At 46.0% G+C, this 20,780-nt stretch overlaps 1 protein-coding gene across 1 annotated transcript in view; it reads left to right on the forward strand.

Annotated features, from left to right (window-relative positions):
* LOC117140829 (MOXD1 homolog 2) overlaps positions 1 to 20,780 on the forward strand; it is a 113,609-nt gene that overhangs the window by 70,098 nt on the left and 22,731 nt on the right. The window contains exons 3-6 of the mRNA XM_033303936.1: positions 2,688 to 2,843; positions 17,783 to 18,067; positions 18,634 to 18,819; positions 19,749 to 19,944. Of these exons, the coding sequence (XP_033159827.1) occupies positions 2,688 to 2,843; positions 17,783 to 18,067; positions 18,634 to 18,819; positions 19,749 to 19,944 (823 nt within the window). The remainder of the gene's footprint in view (positions 1 to 2,687; positions 2,844 to 17,782; positions 18,068 to 18,633; positions 18,820 to 19,748; positions 19,945 to 20,780) is intronic.

Consider the following 20,780-nt stretch of genomic DNA (forward strand, 5'->3'; position numbering starts at 1 on the left):
AACAGCTTGCCTTGCCTAATTAGAAAGTATTTGGAAAAAACTGCTTAATAATAAGGTTTTTTAATTAAAGGCTACCTGTCTTTCTGCTTATTTTTGAGTTAATTATCAAGACTAAAATGTATGGCATACTTATAAGCCCAATGTTATGATTTATCACTAAATCTATCTCAAAACTCATGAACGCTGTCTTTAAGACCCTCTCAGTTTCCTTCAGTCGACATTGGCGACATTTCTGCTTCTTCTCCGAGAGTCTTTGTGCTGCCAACACACACACACACACCCATGGGAAGTCACCCACACACACCTACAAATAAAGTTGCGAGCAGTTTAAACGTCGTTGGCATTTGAGAGCAGCTCCAAGAATATTGCAAATTTATGCGCCCTCCCTTTTTGCATAATTACCCCTCGACGACCCTGGGTAACCTTCCCCCACTCCACCCACCACCTGCCGCCCCGCCCCCTTCCCCGGACAGCGACCACGCCCACGCACACGCAGATTTTGATAACGTCGCTTCATGTTGGGTGCTTGCAACATTGCAGCGCGTATTTTTAATTTCCGTCAGTTGCCGCTGTCTCTCTCTCTCTTTTTTCTAGATAAGCGGGAAACATGTCAAGGTATGACTATGTGTTTGGCACTATGTGCGAGTGTGTGTGTGCCGGTTTGGGTAGATAATGTAAAATTAAAAGGGAAGCTGTGCAAAACAGGCAAAACGGGAAGAGGAACTGCGCGCCTGCGATCTTGAATTATGCGTTCCCAGATTACCTCCCCTTCCCCCTTTTAAAAAAAGGGACAGCGAATAGTCAGAAAGAGGGGGTGAGCGAGGGAGAGGGGCAGTTATCGCGCCACAGATGAAAAATATTTCTACAATTTATGTTAAATGTTTCGCCACAGCAGCGGCGAAGCGGGAGAAGAAAAACTTTTAATTAGCTAACTAAAATGGCAAATGGCGCAGGGTCTGAGATATGATTAATTAAATGCCGGCATGTAATTCGGTCGGTAACAACACGCAGCACTGGATCCAGATGATATAAATTGGGGCAAATTAATTGCAACAGCCTCAGGTGTGTGTGCCTGTGTGTGTAAGTGTGTGCGTGGGTGAGTCAGCCTCTCCGCTTGCGTGTGTGTTTGTGGGAAATTTTCGAGGTAATTAGATGATGGAAAACGCTCATTTCGCTATCAGATGTGATGGGGAGGGGAGGGGGATAAGTATGAGGGCGGCGCTTTGTCGAGGATAAGACAGATGGATAACTTTTTTCTATGCGCTATAATCTGTCAGCCGGGATAAAGCAGCTTGGGAAAGTGCACATCCTGTTAAGTGTGATAAAAGATGCGGCATTAGCAGAAATAAATCAAATGCTCAGGTGGAGGCTGGACCAAGGCACTGACCACCAGCTGCGTGTTTCCTCGTAAATGATGGAGAATGCAATCTCCCAAATGAATTGAGCAAAATTATTAAATGGAAAACGGAGAAATCGAAACCAAGCCAGTTAAGTAATTCAAAAGTTAGCTCCTCTGGCCAACCTTTTAAATTCAAAGATTTTATAAGCAATAAATCGCCTTCAATTTCAATCGATTCCTGGCCAAGTGAAAGCCAAAACAAGCAGAGTTGTGTTCCTGCCGATTGAAAGGTAAAGCGAATATTTGGGAAAGTCTCTCCATAGTTGCATATGAAAACAAATAATTAAATCAATAAAATTTTGAAATATCCACTCTGAAGACAACTCCCAGAATTCCATCAGCTTCAATTACGGTCGAAGGGGGGAGGGAGGCCCCCCATATCCATACCCATCCCAATCCACTTTTGACTTTGCCAACATCATCAAAATTTTTGCCAAACAACAAAAAGATGGAGAGCAAAGAAATTGGGGAGATGGGGCTGACAAGGGAAGATGGCAAGCATAACGCCCATTTCCAGTGAACTGCCAATATGAAAAGCCGAATCCTTTCACCCGGCACCTAGCCACCCATTACCGACCACCACCCATCGCCCAGCACTCAGCCACAACAAGCTGAGAGAACATTTTCCAAATATTGAGCAGGCAGACAGCAGGGGTCATTTTGTTATATGTATAAGAATTTACATACACCCACGTCTATCTGGCTTCTGTGTTCGACGAGGCCGGCCAACATGTGCAAAGAAATCGGAGGAGAAAGGACGAATGGGGGCGATGGGGACGATGGGGATGGTGGGGACGACAGGGACGAGGCCCACGAACATTTTTGTATTTTTAAACCGAAAAAGGGTTTTCCCATCTGCTTCTTTCCTTGGTCTTGGGCAAAACTACTTATAGAACTTTAACTTTGGCAACTCTGTCAAAACACTTGGAAGAGCCAAAAGTGCAGGGCCTTTTGTGGGGAAGAGAAAATGCCTTGGGTGCTCCCGGACTCAGTGGAAAGTTTAGATTACTTCACCAAAAAATATCATGAGAAATAAGCGCACCTACTCCATGTACAGAAAACACTAAAACCCACGTGCTGGAAAAGTTCGGGGGTCAGAACTAAAAACACAGGACTTCTGCTTAATGATATGGAAAAATATCCGATATCTCGTTACGTTTTCAAAACGAAACCCAGAATCTTCACAGAGGTGCAAAAGCACGGAGATGTAAATTAAGTATTATTCTCACATTCTTCCCGCGTTTTCCATTCATTAATCCCCGTTCGCTTTCGCTGCATTTAATTACAGGATCGACACGTCACACGGAATGGAGACCCTGAGCCGGTGGTGGATCCCTCGCAGGATTATATGCTGATGCTGGGCTACGAGAACGCAACCCACACGGTCCTCCGCTTCCGACGCAAACTGGACACATGCGACCCCAGCCACGACATCGCCATCACGGTGAGTTCAGTCCATCCGGAGTCAACTCTTTAATAAATATACTGGTCAAACTTTCGGCAGCTGCAAGTGAAATTTATACCCTCTGCGGGGGCGGGGTATGAAGTCGGAGTCCAGCCTGACTCATAGTTTATGTTAATAAAAGTTTCCGAGTGCCGCCACCACAACTGCTATGATATAAGCGACTGCCATCAAAGTACTCAAGTGATTTCCACTTTTCTCGGGGGAGGAGCTCGTGGGCGATCACTGAGAGAAAATATTTGGCTTGTGCCAGTTAATGGTTATTCTGGATGGTCGTATATGAGAAAAACGTACAGAAGAGGGCGACATGAAATGGTTATGAACTGGTTATTCAATACTTAATCAAGTAATCTTTTTTAAGATTCCCTTCACAATGTAATGGATTTGTTTTTCTGTGTAGGGAATAGAGTGGTTCCCGTTTTGGCAATAACGTTAACCAAATATAAACAGTGAAATTTGTGGCATGCTAAGCATACGGAATCAGCCCCGAGGCCGCTTTCTTTTTCCCAGACGCGAGCAGCAAGGGTCAAAGATTACGGACTGCGGATTAGGGGTTGCATCCGATATCCTTTAAGCCCTGCTGCCGCTTATTAGCTGCACTCCTGGGCCATTCCAACAGGCTCATATTGGCTGTGCAATTACCTGCCAAATCTCTCCATCGCCAGCCAGCACTTGGCACTCCATCAAGGCCGCAGATATCGGGAAAATCCGGGGAAGCGGGCGAACAAGTCATAGTGATAAAAGTTTTATCACGTATAACTTAAGCGTAAATCTTAAAGAAAACTTTCTGGTTAACTTGAGTAAACAAAGCGCGTGGCGCAAACACCCGAATACTTTCTGGAGAGAGAGGAGGAAGGGCACAGGACACATATGCCAGACATGGCGACAAGGACCAAAGGCAACCGAACGCCCCAACCACAAAGAGTATACACATATTGAGATATAGTGTGTCTCAAGTTTGACTAACCCAAAGGGAGCGGGGTGCGCAAAAAATGTTATGCAGAGTCGCGAGTGTTTGTTCGTAGACACATTTGGTTATTGCTTTATCTAAACGGTCCTAGTAAGTCCCCTTACCCTTCTTTCCCTCGCCTTCCCCTGGCCTTCGCCTCCAGGAACCAAGGACATTTTTGTGGGAGGGAGCCGAGCATTTTATTTGTCTAGCATATTAATTGGATTTTGTCGCGTCATCAGTGAACTCGCATGGATAGGACTGAGTGGAATCTCGGGGATTGGCTGAATGGTGGGACCCCACCTCACCCGGAAAAGTCTTTTGGCCAAATCGCCCTAGACAAATTAGTTTGCAATAAGCCAGTACTTAATGTTGTTGTAGCCTTGGCAAGCTTTGTTGTGGGGCAATTTTGGAGCACAATGCAAAGTTTTAATGAATTTCTGTTTTAGCTGACCCCGCTCTACGCAGTTCGCTTAAGTTTGCCGCTACAATTTACTCCAAATCAGGGAGTGGATAAACGGAGACGGGCCAGGGGAGGGGCATCCCAGTTTGCCACTATTTGTACAATCCATATACCCTAGAACCTCAGGGAGTATTTGCTTTTTGAAATCCGTTTCGCTTGGAAACTGGCATCCACTTCATCGAAAATGATCTCGATTGAATTTTTCTTACTTGTATGCAAGTATATTTTTATATAATGATTTTAAAGAAAGTGTTGCAGTAATGGAAACATATTGAATGATTCAAATTTCTATACTCTTCTTTCTAATAACTTAACTTGTAGGTTATATTATATCCCCTGAATCGCTATCCCCACTTTCATCTGCTCAAAAGAAGTTTTCCCCATTTTGGCTTTGCTTTTGTGCTTTTCCCCAACTTCTCCACCATTTTCGGTAAGGTATTTTGCATCTTGTGCGCTCCCTCCCCTTCCTCCCCCGCTGTCCCATGAATAAAAAGTAAACTACAACTTGCAGTTTTTTGCATTAAGTGCGGCGTGGGGTGTGGGTGGTGCAGGGTGGAGTGGGAAAGCAGAAGCAACCATTTGGCAAATTAAGCGCTGTTTGTTGTGCATCCGGAGGGGTGGCGGGGGAGGTGGGTGATGGGGTGGGGGAAATTAATAATGTATTGTGTGCAGAGCCATTTGCAAGGTTTGAGTTTGGTTTGTCCAGAACTTTGAGGTCAGCGTGCAGGGCATGATTTGCCATGCACTTAAAAATTTATTAATTGTTTGCGTTTCTGCGAGAAGTGCACCCCCAATGCCCCGAATTCGCCCTCAAGCAGACCAACTTCCTTTTCGCGTTTAACGAGCGGCAATTGTGCAAATTGCAGCAAAAGCTCGCTGTTAGAAGAATCCATTTTGTCTATGGCGTAAAAAACTTAGACCACTACTTCAAGCACCTTTGATTGGATTAGAAGTCCAACCCTTTCAAGTACCTACTCATTGTTTACCATTTAAGCCGATTTCAATATTTGATCCCCTTCCAAACTTTCAAATCTAATCTACTTCAGCCTTTACATACTATTTTCTCGACTCGAGCCACTTTAAAGCCCTCTGAAGCCTGGCATATGAGCATATCAGTCTGAGCCGCTCAAGTGGCATAATCATTTTAGCGCACCCCGCCAGATCTGACCCATTTTCGCATAAGAATGCCCAAATTAACCCCGCCAGGAGATGAACTCGAGCGGAGCCTGCATTTTTGATATACCAAAATAAAAATTTCCAGCTGTTTACGCCCGTAACACAAAATCCTATTTTAAATAACTTTTAGCGATTTCAAGAATTTCCACAGCCCACCAACCCCCGGGAGCCACAATATTCCGGCGAAAGGTCATAAAAAATGGAATAAAAAGTGCTGCAGGCTGCTCGGGGCGGAGTCAATCAGCTGCTCAACCTTTCGAGTTGCCAGTGCTCAATTAAGCGTGTACAATAAATTCCCCGGCCGTGGAGCAACCCCTATATCGATATAGGGTACTCGAACGTAGAGCATATGTGCTGGCGAAGGGCATGATCTCGGGAAAAGTTCAAAGTTTGTCTCGACCGCTGTTCCTATAAATATAAATAAAAACGTTATTTATATAATTAATTGTATCAGTCGGAGGAAATTGGCCATGCATGCGAGCAACCCTTTTCGCCGACTCCCGCTCCTTTTCGGGCTCATACATAAATAAAACTGCAGGGGTGGCGGAGAAGTTGCACGCACGTATTTCCCAATGAAAGCAATGTGGGTGGCCGTTGGGAGGCAGACAGCCGCAAAAACGTCAACCGCAATACAAAAATTACAGCCACTAAAAACCGCCAACGACATTGGCGACGACGAAGTTGAAAAATATCAATCGATGTGGGTTCATTTATGTGTAATGGACATTAATGAAGCGCAAAGAGCGTGACTAATAACGAAATTACCAATTGGCCAAAAAGAGTCAGGACCGCAATGGACAGATGACGTCATTGGATTTTCCCTCTTTGTGCCCCCCTACCACCGTCTTGACCCAGCGCAAGTGAATAAAGGAATGAACTTTTGGGGGGGTGGGTATCTATGAAAAGAAATCAAGCATTTCGTGGATAGCAAGTGCTCGATGGGGGGAAGTGGGTGATATACTCGTATAGATAGATGGAGGAGCTTGCAGAGGTGGAATAATATTACTGCGCATAAACCATAAAATGCCATTAAGTGCGTCATTTCAATTTGATTTCGAGGCTCTGATTTTTTATTTTTCCCCCTAAACTTTGCTTAATGCGAGGGATAAAATCGAAAACGGACACAAAAACTTGAAATTGTAAAGTTCTCTCACTGCGTCGGTCAATTCCTCCAGCTCATTGAAATATTTTTAATGATTTCCTGCGTTATCCCCAAACTTTGGCACTTAAATCTAAACGACCGCTGGCAAATGCTAAATTATGGCTCAAAGTAATCACAAAAGGATTAGGAAGCGACTGTCAGATAAAGTTGGCATGCACAGATTGAGACACATTTATCACTCAATATTCCTGTCCTTCGTCGTTCTGCCGTTTGCTTAATTATTCCTCCTAATTTCCCCCACCACCTACGCTTCTTTTTCTGGATTGATAATGAATGGCTTTCAATTTATTCGGGCCAACAATAGACGCTCGAAGTGTTTTTGTCGTGGCTTTAATTAAATTTTCTCAACTCGCTTAATTGCCCTACGCCCACTGCAAATCATTAAAATCTTTATGGGCGGCCGGCCATCGCCCTGCCAATAAAACCCTCGATTTGACGACGTACCCAGAATTGTCATCAAGTGGCCTCCATCCAATCTCCTCGACCAAATGGAGAGCTCCTCCTTTTTGAAGGCATTACATGTACATATCTGCTCTTCAAAGCTTTTGTTGTGATTTATGCATAATAATTGAGTAATTACAGTTTTTAATTTCCCATTGACTTTCATGTTGCATTATTATTTTTATTGTTATTATTATTTGCTTAGGCCAACAAACAAGCAAGCGCGAGCCAGAACAAAAAGAAACTCATTTAAAATGCTAATTTTCTAAACTGGGCAAATTATAATTCAACAGAGACCGAAAGCAACATTCCGCGCCGAAAGTGACAATTAACACTAATTGTCATTATAATAATTTCATATTGTTTTTTGCTCTTAGTTGTTGTTGTTGTTACCACTAGTGCTGTTGTTGTTGTTGTTGCTCTGGTAATTGTTTAAGCTTGCCACGGCATTTTGCTGTCCCGACAATTTAAAATGCAAAAACCGGAGTGGACAAAAAAAGTCGTGGGACGAAAACTTTGCCGTGTGAAGTTCAGCCGAGTTCGAAGCCGGGTAAAAATATTGTTTTTAATATAATTTATGTGCCCGGTGCAGAGCCCAAGTCGAAGTAGTTCTGTAATGGAATTATGCCCCTCTTCTCCGTGCTCTCCACGCCATCGGATCCGCACATGGCGCTACAATTTTTGCTATGTGTTTATTATTTTAACACGAAACTTGCACTCGAGCTGAGGAGGGGTGGCGACTGCTGGGAGCTTTCCCCACTTGTAAACAGTAATTTTTGCCCATTAATGGCGGGTCCTTGCATACTCGCATGTGTATGTCCGTGCATATATGCTGTACTTATTGTTGTTTCCTCGCAATAAGGACATAGGAACGAGCAGCAGGAAAAACAAAAAGGCAACAAGTCAAGTCGACAGTAATTTTCAACACTTACCAGCGGGCTAAGGACCCAGGGTGCCCTGGGTGACCTGGGTGCCAAGAGCCCCAGAGCCGCAGAACCCCAGGAGTTCGGGGTTCAGAACCCCAATGGCCATTGCAATTTTACATCAAAGCAGCGAATTCTTCGAAACAAATCCAACCTCAGTGGGGGAAATCCTGTGACGAAAGAGCACAAGAAAGACGGCGATTCCGCAGAGAAAGCGTTTTGAGGAACAGACATTCGCAGACATTTCCCTTCCTGGCGCTGACTTCTGTGCAAAATCGTGCCATAAACACGACCTCCCAGCCCCACCATTCAAACGGTCCACATATGTGAGCAGTTTGTCACGGCATAAGCCAGCGCTTGGGGCTCCAACTTGGGGCTTCGACTTGGGGGCTCCAAGGAGTGCAGCAGCTATGGATTCGCGTCACAGCAGAACGCAAAAACCAAAACCAAAGCACTGACTTTTATAATGAATTATTAGTGGAGTGGTCGGGGGGTTTGGGTTGAGGTTGGGGCTGGTTTGAATGTGTGGTGTTTGCGGGTCTTGCGGTTTCAGCTTGGCACTTAAAAATTTAATAGGGCTGCAACAGAAATACCCGCTCGGCGTGCAAGAACCCAAAAAGGAGCCACCCGAACCCCAAAAAGTATGCAACGGAATTTAAATTGATTTAATTTTTCAGGTTTTTTGTTAAGCTCGGCCGGCCAGCCAACTGGAAATCCTTTGGCACTTTGTTAGTGCTAAAGTCACAAGAGCATAACCGAACATTTTAGCCGTTGCCCCAAAAAAAAATGGCAACTAAAAGCCAAGTTAAGTGCTTAAGGTGGTCAGCAGCTCCATTTCTGCGCGCAAAAAAGGCCATTAATGCAGCGGCAAAGTTCAAGTGGTCACCGAAAAATGATGAAATTAACCTTCGGCCAAAACCGAGAGGTAAATTCGAAAAAAAAACCAAAAAGCAGCAGCGCAATGTGAATTGGACTAGCCTTGTTCATTTGTGCTTCCCGCTCATTACGCCTCGCAATGTTTTTGGCATTTTTTGGCAACCGTTTTATGTTGATTGCTTTGAAGCGCACAATGGTGGCGAAAAAAAGCGGCAAGCTGTGCCACTCTTAGCCCCTGCAACTCGAAACTCCTTCTACACTGAAAGCCTCTTTTGCAACACAAACACTCTCGTCTAAGCCAGACCACTTTACACTGGCCGCGCAGCCAAACAAAAATTGCGCATAATTCCGGCTCGGTGAAAGTTTCGAGTTCTGAGCTGGGCTCCGCCACTTTACCACTCCTCCACTTCGGCGGAGTTCTGCCCACGGAGTTCTAAACGTTGCCCAGCCCGGATGGAGGGCCTGAAACCCCGTCCTCGTATATTTGTCAAGCAAATGGAATAACCGTTGCAATTGCTACAACGTCAAAGCCAAACAAAAATGTTATTTGCCGCTTTGCCCAAAAATCAAGTACACAACCAGTTCGCAGTCCAAAAACACAGTGCTGCCAGCGGGCTGGGCTCTGGGATTGAAATGTGGAGGGAGCGAAATGTGGATTTTGATGTTGCCTGGCACCCGAAAGTGGTCTAGGCGGAGGAGGAGGTCGGTTGGTCCTGGAGTGCGGCGCTCGCCTAGTCGCTTTATTAAAGTTAAAGCCCAGCATTGTCCCCTTTTACACATGAGTTTGCGAGTTGACGAGCTTCGAATGAGCGAGCAAATCAACCAACGAATGCACAGTCGGACGAGGAAGTGCCCAGAGGTGAGGGAACCATCGGGGCAGGACATATAAACTGTAAAGAGATTTCCAGCTGCACCCATCGCAGAAAACAATCCAAGCGCGGCAGAGTAAAAACTGGTCAATCAGCCTTGGTTATTCGGAATGAATAAGTCGGAGATGATGGGTATTGTTAATGCTAAATGTGAATATTTCGGTTGTTAAAAAACGACACACTTTAAACTAACCATTTGTGGAGAAGACTTTCAAAGATTGCTTATGAGGTATAGTTTCCCGGCAAGCATAGTGTCGGCACGTAAGATTAGCTTCTTATAAATCTTATACTAATACAAATTGTATAAAAATCCCAATGGATCCATAATCCGCTGTTCTCCATCTATAGTGAGAGTACATTTCCAAATGGTTCACTTTCCGACCCAGGCCCGAATTTCCCCCTTTTTTCGGACTGTGATTTCCACGAATCGCGCTCTGAAGTTTGCACTCGCCGTGTTGTTTCTGCTCCGGAGTGGGTGCGGTGGTAGATTGGGTTTTTGCGTTCGGGTGATGGAGGAGGACGGGCTCCATTTTGATGGTGTTGTGGCACTAGAAGTGCATGTGAAACGTGCACACCAAAAAACCAAAGGCAAGCAGCAGGCAAACTCAACACAACGCAATGGGAAACGTTTGTTTTAATGCCCCAGAGCGACAAATATTGAAAGAGAGAGCACAGAGAAGTTGGAGTCTGGGTGCTGCGACTGCAATACTAAACTCCAGTAGGCGATTTAACAGCCAAAGTAATGCAATGACAAACAAAACAGCCGGCACGGCAAGGTTTTGCAGTTTTTCCGTTTTTCAGTTTTTCAGTTTTCCAGGGGCTTAAGTGCAGAAGCTCGACCAGGGATCGCACGTTTTTGGCCATTTTGCCGTCCGAGTTTTGGCAAACGTTTTTCGAGGTGAGCGACGACGGGGGCAGGGCCATAAATAACGAGCCCAGTTGAGTTGCTTTTCAGCGCAGCTGGTTATGGCCCGGACTGGTGAGGAGTTGTCCTGTCAAATGCAACAGGGCCGGCACAAAAACCAAAACGGCCCAAGCCAGGTCGTTGCAAAAAACGCGAAAATCTCCGCATCCTTAGAGGCAAAGTAATTAAAGTGGCAAACGCTGACAGCCAGAGGGCGCCACCTAAAAATCCGTCATATATAAAAAGCAAGGATATACACGTGCAAACGTACATGTATGGAAACCGCATGCGAGCCGCTTCCAAGCTCCTCATCCGTTGAGCTGCGCAAAACCAATTTGTTTATAAAAATATTAGACCACATATTGCGAGGGTTGGGTGTGTGTGACGGTGGGGGGGAGGTGTTGGTGGCCCTGCTGGATGCCATAAAGTATGCAATAGTTGCCTGACCTGTGTAGTTATTTTATTATATTATTTATGGTCAAATGGCGAAGTAAACTTGCATTTTTTCGCCCCGCTTTTTCCGCTTTTCATTCGGTAAACTCTCTGAACAAACTCGGTTAGTAAATTCATTTTAAGCCAAGGGGGACTGGCCATTCGCCCATCGCTGCAGCGGAGTGAGTTTTTCCGCTCATACTCCGATGTAAGCCAAATACCGCGCTAGTGACCAAAGCAACCGCAAAGTCCGAGCAACTAAGACACATCCACACATGGACACATGGACGGGCGAAGAACACAGATACAGACACACTGACACACACAAAGTAACCGCAAAAAAGTGGTCAGTTGGCCAAAAACTAAACGAAATGTAATAAAGCAACGGATATGCCAGTTTGGCTTGAACCCCACTTCATCACCACCTCACACCCCTCTGCTCACCATTTTATCGGAAAAGAGGTTCCAGGGATATGTTAAAAGCATTTGCAGCAGCAGCAGCAAGCACAATAAATGAATATGAATTAGGCAACAGGGTAGCAAAGGATGCAGGAAAAATCGAAAAGAATCCCCATACAGATGTGCCAGTAATATGAAAAGAGACCCCAATCGACTGGGTTGAATAGCTCTGCAAACAACCTGGATATGGGTGCTAGAGCTGGGAGCTCTTTATTGAACATTTTTGTCTCGACTTAAACTTAATTAATTGAATTACATTGGTTAGCAAATCGAGTAATGGCTAACGAGCGATTCCCTTTGCCAATGAGTTAAAGAAGGTTGGATTGATGCCTCGAATGGTAAATGTTTGAAATATTATTAATAAAATACGATGACTCAAATGTCAGAAAATTCGTTTAGCTTAGTAAATTTCTGTAAGAAGAGGCGTTATAAATTGCCATTTTCATTGCTTGTGGTTTATTTGTTTGACCAACTTATTCGTAATTTAGTTTTCGGACGGAAATCACTCCTTTTTACGGCTATTTAGGCCTGCTTTGTGCCACCATTTCTCGTCTTAATGTGGGCTATAACTTAAACTGTATTTGCTTGGCCAGGCACTTTCCTTTTGACCCATTTGAAGATGCCATCTTGTTTACACTTTTGTCTTAATCTTCTTATGGGTGGCAATTTTAGTTTCATTTGCCAAATCACACACATACTTATGCCTGTCTCCAAACGTATTTGCAGCAATAATTTACGCTGCATTCCTCTCGTGCATTCCGAACTCAAATACTGCCGCTTTTGTCCAGTCAGAAACATTAATTTTCCTCACAGCTTAAACAACATTTTCATTTACACACACACAAGTGAATAAGTGAATGGGGGTGAATGGGTGAGTGAGTCGAGTGAGTAAGTGGAAGAGTGAATGAGCCGAGACAACACCTGCGGGCACTCTGGGGAGAAACCATATTAGATTTGTTAATTTAAATGCAATTGCCAAAAGCAGTTGCACCTTGAGCCAAATGGCCTTTGCCTTCCTACCATAAATAAATCAAATTAATGTCAATTGCACCGACAACAACAACAACAACAAGAACAACGACAACCAGGCTCAGCACAAATGTGTCGAGACATTCTGGCCAGATTCAGCTCAAACGACTCAATATAATGAAACAAAAATCATTAAGCCACTTTGCGGAATGGAGAGAGTGTCGAAAAACGATTACAGGCCTGGGACTATCTGAAATATTTGGGCTGCTTTGTCCATTGACTTCTTATTCCGGCTGGGCTGTCAGAATCGGGCCAGGATCCCACCTGTCTGGGCCTCCAGCTGTGCCCCAAGATGTGTCACGATGCATGTGGGCTGGCCTCCGATCCAGACGGTTGTCAACAATGTGCAATGATTTCTCTCCGGTCGAAGGCAATCACAGAGTCTGACACGGCAATTAGACTGCAACAAAAGGGTTCGGGGGCACTGACCACTTCTGCCTATTAGTTATTGAAATCAGCTGTCAGAAAGTTCCGAAAATTGCACAAGTCCCAACTGATGACTGGAATGGCATAAATGCCACAGCAACGAAAAGCACTGACACACACTGCGAGAAATCGAGGAAATGTCAAGGAAACTTGGTCACGTCTGAGTGGGACTCAAAGTTTCCGATGTAATTTCCCACATGCAAAATTGATATTCAATGTGCTTTGGCTAGTGTAGAATGGCCAAGAAGAGCAGATCCCTCGACAGCCACTCACAAAAATGGCCGACGTGACCATGGTAACCTGTTTGGCATTCACACCAGGGTAGGCCAAAAAGCAACGGACATATTTTAAAAACGTAGTTGCTCCAATCAGTTATGGATAGAGTTTAATGTAACCTTACATACCCTGTTTTGATTTGGTGCAGACAACACTGCGTATGGATAATATTTATTCACATCCAATCAGCTGGAAAAAGACATCTAGCACAATGAGAGTATAAAACCTTTGAGGGTCACCCTAATGCAAGCACATGCACTCGTAGGGACAGACACACACATCGAAAGGACACGGGTTTCTGGGGAATGGTTGATTTGATTGCCGGGCGAGGAGAAGAAGAGTGAAGAAGAGCAGCAAGAATGGAAAGGAGCGTGGGTTTTGAGCTCAGCTGCTGCAGAAAGTTTCCACAATGCCAGTTGCCCATTTCCCATTTCCCATTTCCCCGCTCAAGTGTGAATTCATGTAAATGTGTGTGCCAGTCCTGTGCCGCATTTGTTTGCTCTGTTTATAATTCAATTGTAAATGCATTTCAATTACGTGCACATTAAACGGGGCCAGCGCAGACAAAGTTTTCGGTGTCGGGCCAAGGACTCCGACTTGACCACTGGGCCAAGACCAGGACCAGGGCCATTACCACGGCCATTGCCGGACGGAGTCTGGGCCAGAACCGGAGTCAGAGCCAACTTAGCGAGCGGAACACGCTCCGCATTTAAGGACAATTGGCCCATTATGGCAGCGCGTTGAAACGGCAAAACGAAAGTGGGCAAAAAACAAAGAGTGCGAGGGGAAGGCATCCAGAATAACAATGCCATTAACAACTACTGCAAATGGCTCTTAAAGGTGCAATGTGTGAACGAATGCCGACGAATGGGCAGTCCAGCTGCCTGTTGGTTGCCTGCGGAGAAACGAGAAACAATTGCAATGATTTGCAACTGAACTTTTAGACCCATCTAAGGCCATGTGGAAAGCAGTTTTCAAAAAGTTCGAAAAATACGTTAAGCAGCAATTGAGACCATTGTTTGGCCGGACAGTTCGGCTGACTAGAATGAGCCATCTATCACCAAGGAATATGTCGCAGGATTTGTAGAACAGCACATCATAACAATGAGCTAAACCAAATGTTTTAGAAAAGATAAAAAGATAGTTGTAGAACAAAATTAGCATATTTAAATACTTATATCCATTAGGGCTAAACAAACATTTGAATCCGAAATGTCCGCATCTGCAACGTTGTTAACCAGGCCTAATTGAATGCGAACTGGGCCAAAAAGTCGCAACGGTTCCCGACCCCCCCTGAATAATCGACGGGGGTTAGAGTCACCCCCGTTGCGTTGAGAGCAGTGAAACCTGCCTAGTCAGAGGTTAAATGACCTTTGGAGTGCACTTAACCAGGCAGCAAGGCTCAGCCGAGCGCTGCGTTCGAGGCTGTATCTGCATCGGTGTGTGAGTGTGTGTGAGTGGGTATGGTTGTGCTTGTGTGTATTGCTGTGCTGAGCTGTGTCCTGCAACCCTCGCAAGTTTTTTGGGCCGTAACCAAAGCCACTCTAATGAGTCGTCCAAGTCCGAGCTCCAGTCCCACCGCATTCACAATTAGCCTCGAGACCTTCTGGTCCTGCAGCAGTCACTAAAGTGTAACCTGTATTCTTGACCACACTCCACTCCACTCCACTCCCCATTTCAGTTCAGCCCGTTCACCGTGCCCACAACATCGTCATCGTCATCGTCTTTGGCAATTAAGCCTTGGCCGACCGTTGACCACGGCAAATGACCGCAGCCAGTTTGCTTTCATTAATTTTTGGTTGTAATCCTTGCTGAAGCTTTTCATTTCATTTTAGTTTTCGCCTCGCAGTTGTTGTTCCACTGGCTACGGCCGGGCTCTTTCCGGACTCGCCGGACTTGCCGGACTCTTCCTCGTCATCCTTGTCGTGCGTGTGCATAGTTCGGTGCACACTTTTTCACACTTGGTCGTACCTACTGAGGATGCCCAGTAGCAGCAGGGGTTGTATGGGATAGGGGGTCCAAGAGCGAGGGGGCTCTGGAAATCTTCAAAGCCAATTTATTTAGCTATAACCTTTACGGTAAAGTTAGCCTGGAGGTAGACAACTTTGAGATCCTTAATATGGTATCCTTAGATAACCTGGAAAGAACAGCCCAAATGGAAACTTAGAAATTATGAGTTCGGCTTAAATAACTAAGGAATTTGAACTTAAATATTATAGATGAAAAAATGCACATTTAGATAAGAAAATAATTTTGCTTAGTTATCGTAACTAACCTACGGATTAGGAGTCTATATCTTGTAGCTAGGAAATGTAGTATATCCTTTAAATGTAGAGTAATAATTTTCACTTGCTGATGAATTCCTTTTGATCCCATGAATACAAACTTTTTTAATTGTTACGAGTAAAATCAGGATACACCCATTCAATTGAAAGCCACAGATCCTTCCGAGATACAAAGCAATTACATTTTAAATTTCTCCCCATCAATGCTCTAGCTTTCAACCATTCAACCGAACCGATGGTGACACTTTGATGAGCTCTCATCGGCTCTCAAAGCGGCGCCATTGTCTTGCCGCCGTTGGCAATCCAAATCCCTTTCAGGTCGCAAATTAAACAATTTACAGGTCACTCCCCAGTCCGGAGGCAGCGCTGACCGGCGACGGCCTCTTTTTTCTTTGTGTTTCCGGGGACTGACCGTTGAGTTTTTTGCCACAGTGGTCATGTTTTTACATCTGGGCCATGTCCAGGCCCAGTCAGCTTCGGTAGCCTCGGCGTTAATGACTTTTGTGCTACGCCCGCTCCTTGCCTGGCTCCCTTCAGTCAGTCGCTGGCCAAATGTTTTAAAACTGGCCAGCAGTTTTTGTTGCTCTGCTGCTGCTGCTTTTGCTGCTTCTGCTGCTCCTGCTGCTGCTGTTATTGTGGGTTGTTGTTACTGGCGATTGCCGGGCGGTTAGTGCGCCGCGTTTGCAACCGCCCGCAGTGTTTGCCAGGACAACCAGGACAACCGACTCATTTGTACAGGTTTTTTACACACTTCGCCTCGTTCGGCGACGGCAGTGGGCTGGTGGAAGTGGGGAGTGGGGAATGGGCGGTGGGGAGTGGGAAGAGGGAATTGTTAATTAAAGTATTGTCTCCTCGTTGCTGGCAAAATGAACAAGTAGAAACAAGGACCTGGCCCCACTAGTCCTACTCTGCTCTGCTCGTCCTGGGCCGTCAATTGTCGAACATGGTACTCTACAGTTCCACTTAACAGCTACAATGGGCACTTTGCCACAATGAATTCAAATGGATGCCCCCGACGTTCGTTCGTCCTTTTTTTCACTGCACCGCACTCACACACTGAGGACTGCATGTGTTGTTATTGTTGTTTCTGCTGTGTCGCTGCACACACACGTGGACATGACGTGCACACAATGACAGCTGACTGTTGGCTTCCAAAAGCCCCGAGGCCACGGCAGTCCACAAACGAGAGTTCGTATCGTGAGGGGGGAGGGGAGGGTTAAAGGCCCGGGGTCAGAGGTGAGACAGGAGGTGCCGGGCGGGCAGTCGAAGGACTCATAGAGCAGGCCGTGATTCTTTAATGACTGCTTTAATTTTCGGGTTTACCAATTAAAACTACGTGGCCAATGAAAAATACATGCAGTACGGCGCTTGCATAATACAAAGGCCGAAAGAGAGTTCTCTTGGGAGGAGGGAATCCCGGAGAATGGGAAACATTCGTTGAGCTAGACGAATGCTTGGGGGCACCCACTTGAAGTGTAAATTGGTGGCCCAAAGATGCAATTGCCGAGAGGAAATGGTCGAGAATTTAATTCAGCTAAATGCACCGACCAGACATCTGAAGTACACAAGTACAGTCTGCCGCAGTGAAATTTGGCAACGCAGACTGGCCACGAGTGCAGCGCCGAATTAATTTGTTAAATGGGAATTAAATGAATGAAATGCGGTAACTTGGAGAGCCAGAGGATCACGGAATAGTGGCGAACAATGAAGATGCCCCCTGTTTCATTCGTTCCGGGTGAAGTGCGGCAACGTTCTCGCGCACGCTGCAATTTGCACCATTAACCCGCCATCGACAATGCCCAACTTCAGCTTCCGACTGCAGCTGACCAAACATCCCATCCACCTGCCCCCATAGTCCACCTTGCCACCGTCGTCCTCCGTTGCCGGCTGGCCAGCTCTGCCCACAGGCAAACATCCTTGCTTCCTTCCTGCCCTGTTGTTACCGGCTGCCCAACTCGCAAGCGCGAGCTTCTGCTTTTTTTGCGAGTGTGTACTTCATTTAGCAGGCGAACCTTGTCCAGAATAAACGGGGGAACGAGTGGTGGGCAGGAGGGCTTCCGGACCACGAGGGGCATTCCAGCCAGACAGTGCATCCGTGTACACGTCAGCAACGACATTATTGCCGCTGTTGCTGGGTTGTTGCAACGCCATTATAACGCCATTTCGACGACCCCACCTTGACCACCTCTGGCAACTAATTTTTTACACATTTCTCATTTTTCAACCCGCCATTATCCGCTCTTCTTTGCAGAACGACACGATGCGCCTGCTGTACATGTACCACGCCCAGGATCCGCCGCACGGCTCGGTGCGTCCTGGCACCCTTCCGGATCCGGCCCGCGCCTTCCGCCCCTACCGCCCCATGGTCCTCATGCAGCGCGCCCAGCTGCCGATGCCCTCACCCACGCACGACGAGCGCGTGCGAGTCCTCGAGCTGCGCAACGAGGATGTGGAGCTGCCCGCCGGCGACCTGCCGCTCTTCTGGTGCAAGATGTTCAAGCTGGAGGACATCAATCGCAAGCACCACCTGATCCGGGTAAGGAAATTCGATTCATGGCCCCGTCTTGATACTCTGCAATCTAGGGTCTACTTAGGTCGCTTCGATAACTGAGATTGCTTAAAATATGTATGATATAACCAGGATAGTTTACTATAAGATAAGATAATATAAGACATGCTTCATATTAATTAAATATTAATATTAATTTTTATATTTAATAATCTAACCAGTACTAATAATCTAACTAGTATTCTCGCTGTCAAACTTCAGTCATAGAATGATATATTAAAGTCGCAACTCCTGCAGCTCCTTTACACATTTTTGCCGGGTGCAGGACTAAACGATATTAAATACAATGCATAATTAAGGCCAAGTGCAGTGACGCGTTCTGGCATTCCGCTTTTGTCTGGCAGTCACTGCTCCGGCTCTCCGCCGGCTGTATTCCGCATTGTGAGCCGTCGTTGTCTCTTGGCCTCGGCATAACCAAATTGAAATATTAAAAATTTATCCCCGTCTCGCGCGCCCTATCTTTCCCACAATGCACATCACATCACTAACCGTTGTCTCCCGTCCTCCGGTTCATTTTCTTTTCATGGCTGCAGTACGAGCCGATTTATGATTCATCGTCCAGCGTGCACTACTTGCAGCACATAACGCTGCACGAGTGCCAGGGTGCCCACGCGGAGCTGGAGGAGATGGCACGCGAGCAGGGCCGCCCGTGCCTCGGAGCCCGATCCATTCCGCTGGCGTGCAACGCCATCGTGGCCTCCTGGTCGCGCGGCAGCGAGGTAAGCATAAGCATCCGAGAACGGAATCACAATCTCCGGCCCCTATACCCTCAAGCCCAAAGCCCCGAACCCCGATGCCCCGAGACCCAATACTCTCGACCATTTTCGTCATAACCATAACCATGCAATATTAATTCAACCTTCGCAAATGCCTCCTTTCAACACGAAAAAAGCGTCAGAGAAGCCATGGCAAAAGAGCCCATACGAACACTTTGTTACCCTAAGTTACCCGTACCATCCGTGCATATCATCATATAACAGAAAAATAGGAATTTTCAAGTCATATCTTGACCTCTAGTTTTAAAATGCACACGCCACAAGGATAAGATCGCTAATACAGCCAATAAAATCTGATTATAGTAAAATCAAATTTACAACCAAGACAGATCCGTGAAACGTGATCCTTCCACTTGCTCCTTCGGCGAGTGCATATTCCCCACGCTCGCAGTGTATATCGAAAAATGAATACCTTGGCCCTATTGGCCCCTGACCCCTCCGCCTGACTCGTGTTTTTGTTTTTTTGAGCAGCTCAGACGACTCAGGGCAGGGTTTTTATAATTTCATCAGAAGAGCGCCATAATGCAGTGGCATGTTTCGGCTGCTGTCCGCCAGGGGCGCTGTGCATTGCAATTGAATGGCAATGGACGAGATGGCAAGTCGCGTGATGCGGATAGCTGGGGAGGTGGACGCCGGGTAAGGACTCCTCCGATGGCTGCATTTAAATTGCACATGGCCATGGCACCCACTTCCGTTCAGGGCAGCCCAGCCCAGCTCCTCCCTCAACTTACATACATATATATACACTCATGTGCGAGTATAACAACAAACACTCAACATACTCTTATTCCCCCAACTCAACCCAATCCAGCCCATCCATTGTATCCCATTTTTCCGCTGTTTGCTGTCATTTTTGGGCTTTCTTTTCGCAGGGCTTTACTTATCCACATGAGGCCGGCTACCCGATCGAGTCGCGGCAGGCGAAATATTATTTAATGGAGACCCATTACAACAATTTGAAGCCCGACTTTGCCCAATTGCACGCCAGACAAATGGCGGATAATTCGGGTTTGAAAATCTACTTTACGCACGTCCTGCGACCTAACGATGCTGGCATACTGTCAATCGGTAAGTATCCCCATAACCTCATATCCCCACAGCCCTCTATCCATCCATCCCCAAGTAAAGGGGTTGGCCATATGCATATATGGATGTGTGGATATATAAATTGCAGCTGGGCGGACCAGCGGGTGCGAGTGGGAGAGCAGCTGGTGCCCTTTGTATATTTTATGCGACAGGACTTTCTATATCTGTATAGTATGTGTACGTGTGTGTGTGAGCGCGTATGCAACTCATGTCATGCAATTTATGAGATTGCCGAGTGGACTGGAGCGCCACGAAGGGTGTGGAATGGCAGGTCTAACCGCATTGGTGGGGCTAGTAAAACAAAAGCTTATGACTTTGCCCAGCTTGTCCAAATGCGGTTTAGTTGCGCTTGGGTGTTTGTGGGCGTTTGTATCTGTGTATGTGCACGGGCTGTCTGCAAAAACAGGCAGAACAACAAACAAAAGAGATAAATCCCGGGAAGGAGCAGCCAGACAGCAATTTAACTACCTTTTATCCAACACGAAAGTTTATATCGTCACAATTTTAATTCGACCCGGCCTGTCAGACAACGGCAAGGCTGTTCATTTTTTCATTTGAGCTGCTCCAAATCGCTCACAAATAGATTTTCATTTTAAATTGGTCGTCCGTCCATTGGACTCAGACATACAGACATACACGCATCCAAATCAAACAACTCGAACGACTTGGCATGTGTCTGTAGTCGAAACAAAAGCGGCAAGCTGAAACTTTCTAGCCAAGCAACTAAATAATTCAAAAAGCAAAAGGTTAGGTGCTGCCGGTAACAGTTCATTGTGGATAGTTGCAGCGAGGGCTTCTCGTGAAGATACAAAGATACA

Source organism: Drosophila mauritiana, chromosome 3L, assembly GCF_004382145.1.
Source record: "Drosophila mauritiana strain mau12 chromosome 3L, ASM438214v1, whole genome shotgun sequence".
Lineage (NCBI taxonomy): Eukaryota > Metazoa > Arthropoda > Insecta > Diptera > Drosophilidae > Drosophila > Drosophila mauritiana.